General features: G+C 44.0%; 2 protein-coding genes across 2 annotated transcripts; one reads left to right on the forward strand and one right to left on the reverse strand.

Annotated features, from left to right (window-relative positions):
• Positions 1–259: 259 nt before the first annotated feature.
• On the reverse strand, positions 260–5,889 carry LOC119720043. The gene is made up of 5 exons (XM_038189553.1): positions 5,637–5,889; positions 2,141–2,263; positions 1,708–1,843; positions 1,296–1,391; positions 260–1,011 (listed from the first exon to the last, which is right to left on the reverse strand). Exons 1-5 carry the CDS (start codon positions 5,787–5,789, stop codon positions 821–823), a joined length of 699 nt encoding a protein of 232 aa, XP_038045481.1. The 5' UTR covers positions 5,790–5,889; the 3' UTR covers positions 260–820.
• An 869-nt stretch (positions 5,890–6,758) lies between these two features.
• LOC119720044 lies at positions 6,759–11,351 on the forward strand. Its single transcript, XM_038189554.1, has 5 exons — positions 6,759–6,986; positions 8,068–8,190; positions 9,027–9,162; positions 9,532–9,627; positions 10,472–11,351. Exons 1-5 carry the CDS (start codon positions 6,843–6,845, stop codon positions 10,660–10,662), a joined length of 690 nt encoding a protein of 229 aa, XP_038045482.1. The 5' UTR covers positions 6,759–6,842; the 3' UTR covers positions 10,663–11,351.
• The last annotated feature ends 932 nt before the right edge of the window (positions 11,352–12,283 follow it).

Consider the following 12,283-nt stretch of genomic DNA (forward strand, 5'->3'; position numbering starts at 1 on the left):
CCCTTTGATTCACATGTGCCCTACTTCTGTTCCAAGTAGCAATAATGTCTCGGTTTCATTTTTTTGATCCACCCTGTATATTGTGCAACGCCTTGTAATTATTCGTAACATGTTTGCAGCATTTCGTAAAAAACGTAATGATTACATTACCATGCGTAATTGTACGGTTCGCCACTTTGCACACACCACGCACAAAAGGGTGACGAGTGCCCTGTAGTAATCTGTATACGTTAAAAAAAATAACAACCTGGACAATCACATTGTTTCTTTGTCTTTATTATAATCTTGTTTGATTTCTTTGTTGCATCTGAGACAAATTCAGGCTTTTTAAGTAATTTCCATCCGCGGATCGTTTGGAGATTTTCGGATCGTAACAGCCTTATGAGGTATCCGGTTCGTAAGTGACTGCGTCATATGATTAGGCCTACATGTATAACCCCCATTGGCCAAACACGCCACTTTGCTATTCTCTGTGAGCAGTGGGCGTGGTTTCAGTTGAAATGACGTCACACTTAAGAACCGGATTTTGAATACATGATTACCAAATAAAGCGTGAATAACACCGCAGCTGCGCTTGTCTGCAGAGTGCACTTAATCATGATGATGGTTTCAATCAAGGCCCAATCATTTTTTAGTTGTGTCCCAATCCCGGTGGATTATCTTGTATTAATTGCAAAATAATTACGCACAACGACATGAAAAGCATCTCAACCCACTGAACACTTATTTCAGGTCTTTGGTCTGAGCATCTTCATATCTCACCATCAACGCCTATCACTGACAAAATGATCATGATCAAGTAGTCAACAGAGCATTGTTTTTACTTTGGTAAGACTCTGAGAATTGGAACTTTGGCCTTTTCATTCAACTCCTCGTTCAAGAAGTACTGCAGCCAGCGATATTCCACGAATTCCCACCGTCCTTCCTGGGCGAGTGCTTTGATGGCCGCTTCCATCCTGCTCTCTACCTGCTCGAATACCTTTTCAGTCAATGTGTACATTATGTGCCCACCTGGTTGAAAAACAAGCCCCAAAAACCCAGTCAATAAAATTAACACTGAAACTAGATAAAATGTGTATTGCATCTAGCTTAAATAACAGCTATAATGCTCCTGGAGATTCGCCAAGTAGAGCTGGGACGAATTGTATGACTTCGTTAATTCTCGATCTTTTGCACTGGTTCCGTAAAGTGGTGTATTTGGTAGAATTTTTGTGGGGGTTATGTTTGGGCACAATGATTGTTGCAAGAGCTAAAAATAAATGTTGACATTATAAAGAAACAATATTATATATTACCTGGCTTTGTAATACGAATGAGTTCCGGAAAACATGATTCGTCAACGTGGCCCGGAAGACCGAAGGCGCCAGCCATCAACACGGCATCGTAATGATCTGGAAATAAAGAGACCGAACTTCACAGAAAGCTAACAGACATACTTCAAACTTTCAATGCCTTTTATGAACCAGAAAAGGAGAGTTGGGGGAGACCTAGACTGGTCCATCCACATCCTGTCCATGTTTGGAACATTTTTGCACACTGCGCGCACACGCACCTGATGCGCTGAATACGCGGTTGTAATTTTCCTATGAAGATGACGTCCTTTGAGGGGCGTCTATGATGATGGTACGCAATGTTTTGATCAGGGTACGCAATGAACGTCTCGACATGTAGCATTCAAAATAAAATCCAAGAAATCATCAGGCTTACTGTCTGGAATGTCCAGCCGATGCTCGTCCAGCGTGTCGCAAATGTACTCCATGTGGGACTGGTGTTCCTTGCACTTATCCAGGATATCCTTGGAGGGATCTAAAGCGTCAATGCAGGTGAATCCCAGCTTCTTCAGCTGTTGACAAGAAGACTAATACCAGCATCGCATTCCGTTTCTCTTCATAACACAGAAAATAAAATTTAAAAGGAGGCCCCATCACAGCCCCATTTTGTAATGTGCTGTCATGTGGTCTGATAGATACTGCTTCAATAATATTGCAGTGTAAATTTTAACACCATTGTTTTTATGACCATGCAGCGGTAATCATTTTACAATGGTGCGGTCCTGTACATCATTCAATTGAACACCACTTTTTAGTAATGGATGTGCCATCTTTTCCCCATGAGATGCAGTTTCATTTGACTTTCTTACCTCTTTTCCAACCAGTCCAGTTCCTGCGGCTGCATCCAGAATCCTTGCAGATTTATCATGGATGATCTCAGATGCCATGGCAGCCATATGGACATCACATTGATAGCCTCCTTCTAAACATACCTGCAATATCAACCACAAATAACATTCCCCCGAATCCGAAGGCTGCAAGATAAAACTTCCCATACTTCACAATTCTTTCAAAAATACTCAGATTTCTGACAGTACAGGTACATTATTTTGGCTGCTTAAAATTATGATGATCAACATGTCATCTTTCAATTTTTTTCTCATTTTTTGGTGGGTTGACCATTATTAACCTTTCGAGAAATTCTCATCCAAAGAAGATGTCCCCTATTTTCCCAAAGCAAAAAAGTAGCCATCTTGAAAAATGATCCCTCCAGAACAATGCAAAAATATAGCGCCACTATTGGGCCCAATTGCATCCCAAATGATCAGAATTGGAAGCTCCAAGTCCGGGCCAGAGGTTCATTGCCATATCTCTTCGATTCCCCAATTTTATGGCTCTCAGAACTCTGTAATATTGGGTATAACTTTTATTCATGGGCTCGGCGGGTGTTTTAGGCCTATTTTACAGGCGTGCACTCATACAGACTATACAACCCAGCAGCCATGTCATGATTGTTGAGAGCCAAGGCAAGATGACCTCGGAGCAATAATACTACGAGTACCAATCTACAGGTTTGTATAGCTAGACGATAAATGATCCCCTCTTTGTGGGACTGGGAAGAAGAATTGTAAGCCCAATGAAATGACAGTCAGTCATGAACGACCAGGAAGACATTTTCTCAAGTTAGCCTTATTGTTAATAATAAACTGATATGTTCCAGTTCTGAAGTAGACATATAAACGGAGTGTGGCATGAGGTACGTGCCCCCTCTCCCATCAAGTACCGGCCGATGATACCCCACCTCCTTCCTGACCGTCCATCAGTTCACATTGCCAGACTTCTCTGTTCCTTCACCCGCATCAGGATACCTTTCCATCCCCTGATCTTCACTCACCATCCCCGCCTCCTTATTTTCTCGGCGTCATCCCCTCATCGGAGTTCACCAGTGACTGCTACAATCACGAAGGAAGTCCGTGTTCCATCCTCCATGCTATCGATAAAGTTTGGCCCTCGATCCCCGGCTGTTTCATTGTGTTTTCCTTTCCACCTTCTGTTTCTGTGTCCCATGATCTGAAACACTATGTGCATGTATCATATAAGAAAGGTTCTGAAAGGTCCATCTAAAGATCGAAATAGACCCGCTACTTTTGTTGTATTAACTGACCAAAGCGAGGTCATGTAATCCGAGCCAATAGTCATCAAAACAGATGGGGGTCAAAGGGTTAGGGATGGTTTGCTCTGCACGGGACTCAATCAGCGGAGCCGCTGGAGTTGCTCCGCACAGGAGTCAATGGAGAGGAGACCCCGGGGGTGGCCCCAGAGGAGAACCCAGAAGTGATCCCAGAGGTGATCCCAGCGGGGACCCCAATGGAGAACCCAGAGGAGACACCAGAGTAGACCCCGGAGGTGATCCCAGCGGAGACCCCAGAGGAGAACCCAGAGGAGACCCCAGAGTAGACCCCGGAGGAGACCACAGAGGAGACCAGGAGACCCCAGCGGATACCCCATCGGAGGCGCCGCCTTGTTCGGGGACGGACAAGGGTCCTCGGAGGGGGATGGGTAACTTCGGTGCCGGGCCGCCAGCAGAGGGCGCCAGCACGGACCCATGGTGCAACCGTAGCATTGGGACCTCTGCTGCTGGACCAGGGAAACCCGTTGCCGGAATGCGCCGACTCATTAGTGTGACATTTTGTATAACGTTCTTTTTGTTGCTTTGTGAGTTATAAAGAGAGAGCCTTGTGTAAAGAAAGTGGCAAGAATAAATGGCCTAGAGCCCCGAAACCCTGAAGAATAGTGTCTGTGGTTTCCTTCGTCTGGCGTGTGACAACCCAGGATTCGGTCCGGCGACGTTACAATACACTTAGGAACTTGAAATTTGGTTTGTGGGTTGTTCTTGATAGTGCCTATTGCTTTTGGCGCCGACAGGTCAAAGTTTAAGGTCACTATTGCTAAATCAATACAAATTCTCCATTTTAGTTTAAAGGCCAAGGGCCAAAATCTATATCAGGTCCAGAAGTCGAGGTTTGTCTTAACTTTTTGGTGTCAGCTTGCAATAAGGTCAACTTTACTAACTCGACAGTGCTGAATCTGAATCGGGTTGTTCACATTGGCCCAAATTACATTATGACGACATTTTTTCCTCATTATTTTGCCCATTTTTGGGCAAAAATATATTTTGCCATAACTTCTGTTTTAAGTTCAAATGCTTTCTAATCTGACACAATAGATAAATAGGAAGTCGGCATGAATAATATAAGTTATTATTTAACGTGTCACAGTGACACGGTGCTTAACTTGAAGGTTTTTTTTGTAGAATCGATCCTTTCAAACATGAGCATGATGAGATTTCGACATGGCATTATAAGGATCTATAATAAATTTACGTACCTCTGTCGTCCCTTTACAACACAAATCAATCACAAGTAAATCACAAGTCATCCAGTTTCAAGTAAATAAGTGACACAATATTTTTTTCTCTCCATTTCTTTACCCAGAATACATGTCATTCAGAGCATAAAACTGGGCTTCCGGAACTCCAAATCGAACAGGCATCGCGCAGTCTTGAAAACAAATCTTACGTTACTTGACATGAAGGGGCGCACAGACTCTGAAGTATGCGTGCCAGTGGCGTAGCCACGGGAGTGGGGGGGGGGGGGGGGGGGGGGGGGGGCGTGGGGGGCGCATGAAGCCTTGTCGCCCCCCAGTCGCCCCCCCCCCCCCCACTGAGATTTTGAGTTTCTAAAAAAATTATCATTGATCTACATAACGCCCCCCCCCATGAAATGTTCCAGCCCCCCCCCCCCCCCCCCCCCACTGAAAAATTCCTGTCTACGCCACTTACGCGTGCAGTATTTTCTTTTTTAGCCAGCCACCGTCGCTGTTTACATATTTCCCACGGCCAGGGGTTGATGGAGGAACGCACGTACACGCGCCCATGGAGGCGAGGCTGGTACGCAATGGCAGGGATGCCTCGCGATCGCCCTCATGCGGTATAGTAACATTGGGGAAACAGTCCCCTTTATTTCTTATTTATGCAAACGATATAATGTGCACATTATAAAATATCAATTTGCATACTGTTCCAAACTACTTATAACCGAGAAATTAAGTTGCCACTAAAAAGTTAAGACGACACTGCACGTAACAGGCTTTGGCCCACGGCCTATATAGGGACAGTATCCGTACTAACCTACTTTATAAAATGCCAGCATGCCAGGGGATCGTGCAAGTCTCACTTGCAGCATTTTTTTTTATGTCCAAACCCATGGGCAAAGATCGACTATAGGCCTCCGTACTTTTGGGCATACATGACATCGACAGGCTAGGCGACATGCATGACAGGCTCAGTCTCGCGTGCTATCCTACCTTGTCGTATTTGTCTGCCCACGTGTTGTAAAAGTTGAGCACAGGCTTAATACCACCCCCTTCTGCGGGAGACCCATGGCTATATGCCTCCTTGCGATAACTAGTGAGAGCCTCCACAGGGTTATCAGCACCGTCCTTTTCCGTTGTCGCCATCTGTAACGTTATGCGGCATGCAGCGATCTATACCTAAACGTATCCGAAAAGCATTCACACAACAACATGAGCAAAATTCAACTTGCACCATGTGCACGATGTACGAGTCGAGTGCTCCGCGCATTATTGTTCTTGTCCCCTCTATTGAACGTACGTGGCGCCCCCGCACGCCAGACGCTCATCATCTGCTGTCACTTTTAAGTTCATGGTCATGCCCATGGGCGTCGCCAGGATATTTTTCTAGAGGGGGCAAAACAAATTTTGCCCAAAAAATGCCTGTATTTCTCAACACATTCTCGATTTATCAGTTTTAGAGGGGCAGGGACATTTTGCCCCCCCCCCAACCCATTAAATTTACACCACTATGTCTTCGATCCTCTTTTTCTTTTCTTTTCGCTCTTTTTTCCCCTTCCTTCCTTCCTTTTTTGTTGTTGTTGCTTTTCCGGGGGGGGGACATGTTGGAATTGTGTGAATATACCCAAGGATCAATTAACTCCCTGGTTTTGGGGCTTCCATCAATTTAACATGATTCAGCAACTTTTGATTTGAAATCGAGATCATACTGTTGTTTGTCTCAGAATATACAGCTGAAGCTGAGCTAAAACTTCCTCAGTTTAGTAAGATGTTCAGCGCGCACCCTTCTTCAGATTTTGAACAACGGTTTGTTGCTTTAAACGAACAAAATGCACACACTTAATGAAGGACTATACCTCTATGTTGGGGATGACCATTTATCTCCATTAGAAAGACAATCAGGGTCCACTGTACTGAATCAAGCCCCATTGAAAACAGTGTAAAATCAACAACGTTCCGTAAACCGTGTACAGCCTGCCACAAAACCTAAACCTAGCCCTAACCCAAAGATCCTGTAGCGCCCTAGCCTACGCTGTAGCCCTAATTCGTAAACGGCCACAGCAAGTTGAATTTTGCACACGGCACGTGCGTGTGAATACTTTTCGGATACGTTTTAGTACATCACATAGCTCGTGCGTATTAAAAGCTTTAAAGCTCAACCACGTCACGAAGTGAACCAAAGTCCAAACGTGCGTTAACATGGCGACAACGAAGGACGGCGATAACCCTGTGGAGGCTCTCACCAGTTATCGCAAGGAGGCATATAGCCTTGGGTCTTCCGAAGAAGGTGGCGGTAAGACTGCGCTCAGCTTTTACAACACGTGGGCAGAAAAATATGACAAGGTAAGACAGCACCCGCTGAGCCTGACTCAGTGAGACCGATGTGAATGCATGCAGGTAGCTAGGTCTGAAATAAGTACGGAGGCCTATAGGCGACCTTTGCACACGGGTTTGCAAAACTACTATCAACAAAATCGATCTTTAGCCAGACCATGGCTAGACCTTTTTTTATATACAACGGCAAAATACGCCTGTTATACAATCATGGGATACGGAATCATTGGATACACAAGCACGAATGTGGAAATACAGACGAAACAGGGGAAAATTGTCAATGAATGTCATGAAGGAAGGAAACAGACTTCCTCCGTAGAGTGACAGTGGATGAATTTTGATTAGAGGATGAAGCCGAGAAATTAAGGGGGTGGGGATGATGGGTGAAGACGGGATGAAAAGATCCTGACGCGGCCTGCAGGTGTTGGAACAAAGAAGTCTGGCAATGTGAATTGCATGAAGGCTGGAAGTGGAGCAGCAGGGGCCCATTGGCTCATGGTATTTGATGGGGGAGTGGCACGTGTAAGTTAAAATTTAAGGATGTTTCCCTTATAATGATCAAACTATGTGATCAACCATGGTCCTGCAAATTTAAACTGCAAAGGTTAAAGAAAATATTTTGCATCCCAAGACTCCGTACAACACAGCAACAACATCAACACAGATTCATGCAACTCAGCTTCCGTTCTGACAACTACAGGCAAAGCTTCTTTCCAAGAACTTTGCGGGACTGGGATGCGCTCCCCCAAGACATCATTGAGCTGCACACTGTGGAGCAGTTCAAGGGAGCCATCAGTGCCTAGATCATAATAGGAGCTGACTTTTTTACTTGCACCAACCTTGTATATACAAGAATCAGAGCACCTTGCACAATTAGTGTCCACCATTTGAGACAGCACACCAAAGTCCTCGTTGAAAGTTGCTGAAAAGGCTGTAAACCAGTAGATGCATAGAAGTAGAAGTAGATAATACAGTGTCACCTTTGGTACCCATATTTAATGACGTACTGCGTACAATGTACCCCGTCAGTCCTAAACTTCCGGCCTTCGGGTTCGAGGAATGTTATCAGTGGTTGTAAATGTAATTGCAGGTCAATTTAGAAGGAGGCTATCAAGGTGCTGTCCATATGGCTGCCATGGCATCTGAGATCATCCACGATAAATCCGCAAGGATTCTTGATGCAGCCGCAGGAACGGGACTGGTTGGAAGAGAGGTAAGAAAGTCGGACGAAAGTATCTCATGAGGAAAATATGTCACATCCGTCACAAAAACAGTGGTGTAGGACCACCATTGTGAAATGTTTACCTCTGCACGGTCATCTAAATAATGCACGTTTAAATTTACACAACAATATTGCAGCAGTGTCTATCAGACCACTGAGAACACATCACGAAATTGGGCTCTGATGAGGTCTTGATGATCGTTAGTGAATTTTTTATTTTTGAAAAACCAGTGAGCTTTCAGTGTTTTTTGCGCATTGTTTTTGGCGCATTGTTACTATGCATGTTTCATATCCCGTATGGGCTCCGTGCGCCAATAAGAGGGCGCTTTTTAACACTTTTGAGAGCCCCTTGGACCTTCGCTCGTAGTACCCCCGCCCTGCAAACAGGACGCTGGGATACTCTGATGAATTCACGCTCTGATTGGTTGGTTTTTGCGTGACCAGTGACCTGTGTGTCATCACGGTCATGACTCTGCAAGGTTTGAAACGGCGAAGAAATGTTGACTTATTTTTCCCCATCTTCCAAATGGGGGCGCTCTTCAAAACCGACCATTATTATGCGTCATGTACTACATAATATGGACATTTCACAGCGCATTGCAATGGTTGTTGAGCGGGTTTGCTTTTTGTGGGACTTGTGTCAGAAGAACTCTATAAACATTTATTCAATCATGACAAAACAAAATGTGGTCAAAAAAATTATCGGGGGGGGGGGGCAAGTTCCCCCCCCCTGAAACGTATATGGATTGGAGTAGAGTGCATCATAATTTCCCACTCTTAAAGAGAAGTTTAGAATGCGATGCTGGTATTAGTTTTCTTGTCAACAGCTGAAGAATCTGGGATTCACCTGCATTGACGCTTTAGATCCGTCCAAGGCTCTCCTGGATAAGTGCAAGGAACACCAGTCCCACAAGGAGTATATTTGCGACACGCTGGACGCGCATCGGCTGGACATTCCAGACAGTACGCCTGATGATTTTCTTGAATTTCATGTTGAATGTTACATATTATGAGACGTTCATTGCGTACCATCAAAACATTTATCAATAGACCCCTCTCAAAGGACGTCATCTTCGTAAGAAAATTACAACCGCGTATTCAGCGCATCAGGTCATGCATCAGGTGCGTGTGCGCGCACCACTGATTACCAGCGCCCATTGGATAAACCACACAAGATTTCGGAATGCTTAATAGTCAGATGTTCTACTGGAGATGGGCTCCGTGGAGAACGGGTGATACTTACAGGGGTGATAATAATTGTAAAAGCATTATATGAATGCATGTTATTGTTATTATCAGTATATCTGTTAGCTTTCTGTCTATGATTTCCAGATCATTACGATGCCGTGTTGATGGCTGCCGCCTTCGGTGTTCCGGGCCACGTTGACGAATCATGTTTTCCAGAACTCATTCGTATTACAAAACCAGGTACAAATGTAGTATTATTAGTCAGTTGAGAGCTTACTTTCTAATGTCAACATTTTTAGCTCTTGCCACAATCATTGTGCCCAAACAAATCCCCCGGAAGAAAAAAAGATCTACCAAATACAGTCCACTTTACGGAACCAGTGCAGATCGAGAGTGAACAAAGTCATACAAAAGTCGTCCCAGCTCTATGCATGGCGAATCTCTCATGTCATGTGTATTATACAGCTGGTATTCCAAGCTAGACGCCCAGGCCTGTCGCCAGCACTGAGCATCAAAGGGGTGGGAGGATATAGTATCGACCAGGGGGGTCCAATACATAAAAAAATACAAAATACATATATATGATACATAATATGTATGGCTTTTGCCGTGGTTATACTTCTCGATAGTCCGAAGTACCATTGGTCCAAAGTCCCACTGGTCCGAAGTCCCATTGGTCCGAAGTCCCATTGGTCCGACGAAACATAATACTGTGTAGTTCCACTTGTTCAGGTTGACTAACCCTAACCCTAATCCTATGGGGCGTCGGACCAATGGGACGTCGGACCAATGGGACGTTTATACCAATGGAACGTATGGAGCAATGAGCCGTCGGACCAATGGGACTTCGGACCAATGGGACTTCGGATCAATGGGATGTCGGACCAATGGGACTTCGGACCAATGGGACTTCGGACCAATACTTCGGACCAATGGGACTTCGGACAATAGAGACGTTCCCTTTTGCCGTTGGGGGGGGGGGGCAAAATACCATTGGCGACGGGCCAGTAGACGCCACACACAGTTTATTTAGTTTCAGGGTTAATTTAATTGACTGGGTTTTGGGGGCTTGTTTTTCAACCAGGTGGGCACATAATGTACACATTGACTGAAAAGGTATTCGAGCAGGTAGAGAGCAGGATGGAAGCCGCCATCAAAGCACTCGCCCAGGAAGGACGCTGGGAATTCGTGGAATATCGCTGGCTTCAGTACTACTTGAACGAGGAGTTGAATGAAAAGGCCAAGGTTCCAATTCTCAGAGTCTTACCAAAGTGAAGACAATGCTCTGTTGAATACATGATCATGATCATTTTTGTCAGTGATTGGCGTTAATGTTGGGATATGAAGATGTTCAGACCAAAGATCCGAAATAAGTGTTCAGTGGGTTGAGGTGCTTTTCATATCGTTGTGCGTAATTATGTTGCCGTTAACAAACCGCAGTAATCCACTGAGATACTTTGATTTTCGTTGGAACCCCACTAAAACAAAATGATTGGCCGTGAAGTAAACCATTATTGTGATTTATTGCACTCTACAGACAAGCGCAGCCGCAGCGCTATTCAAACTTTACTTGGTCATCGTTGCATCAAAAATGCGGTTCGTAAGTGTGACGTCATTTCAACCTAAACCACACCCACTGCACACAATGGCATTTTGTGAAAAAAAGATAAAAAAACGAAGATAGGCCTACATGATATTTGCATGCTTTCTCTAAAGAAACCTTTTCTGAGCAAAGCAAAATAGTTGTTTGTTTTTTATTCCAAATCTAGTGCCGAATGAAACAGAGCGAACAACTTTTTAATCCCAACCATTGTGCAAACCAAACTCGCAAGCTGAAGTTTCTTTAGAACTTTAAAGATATTTGTTTTATTTGCATGACACAAACGAATCATTCGTGACTTCTTTTGGAAGATATTAATTCAATGATGAAATAAAATATTAAACAAAAAGAAAACTGAAACTTATATGTTGTAGTCATTTGTTTTAAATTTATTTATTTATTTATTTTTTGTAGGAGAATTTGAACATAATAGTGTGATTTCTTGTTCTCAATTGCGGACCGTTGCAATGAAGGAGAGGCAGAAACTAAGCAAGAGCGTATGTCACCAGGCAATAAATTACATGTTCGATCGTACCCCCGCCCTGCAAACAGGAAGGGGCTAATGAATTTACGCTCTGATTGGATAGATTTTGCGTGACCTTTGACCTGCAAGTCATCACGGCCACGACCCTGCAAGGTTTCCGATCGAGTCACTACTCTTTTATTCCCATTCATAAATGTTTTTTTTTTCGTTGAAAAGCGTAATAATCATGATTCAAATTCACGATGAAGGGTCAACTTGCATTTCATATGACGCTCGAATTAGTCCACATAATTGGTCGGCAATGAAAAAGAAAACACATCCGGTACGGAATGTATGCATTTCTATGAGAAAGTTTTCGGAAAGCATTTGCGCGCTATAGCTAACAGTAACTGCTGCCTACAATGTAATGTCACCCAGAATGCACTTCCTTCACAAGATTCTGTGAATCATCGGCCTTCCCAGCAGCGCCCTGCTTGCAGGGCGGTGGGTGCGAGTGAATATTACATGTAGACGATCATTTGCCGTATACCAATGACGTACGTGCATACGTAAATTACTTTTGATTACTAAAAGAAGTTAACATAAAAAAAATCAAAAGAGGACGCGCTTCACTATCAGCCGCACCTAGCTGTAAATAATTTCAAGTTCGTCAAAATGCAACACCGAACATTTTTCTCGACAATAACTCCAGAAAATGTAATGCGAATCCAACAAAAGTCAACGAAAATGGGAATTCGCAGTGCATGATGGGATATTTAGAAATTTATCAGATTTATTTCACAAGCTAATATACTGGGCGAACTTTATTTTAG

The sequence above is a fragment of the Patiria miniata genome, unplaced genomic scaffold (genome assembly GCF_015706575.1).
Source record: "Patiria miniata isolate m_02_andy unplaced genomic scaffold, ASM1570657v1 HiC_scaffold_9, whole genome shotgun sequence".
NCBI classification, from domain to species: domain Eukaryota; kingdom Metazoa; phylum Echinodermata; class Asteroidea; order Valvatida; family Asterinidae; genus Patiria; species Patiria miniata.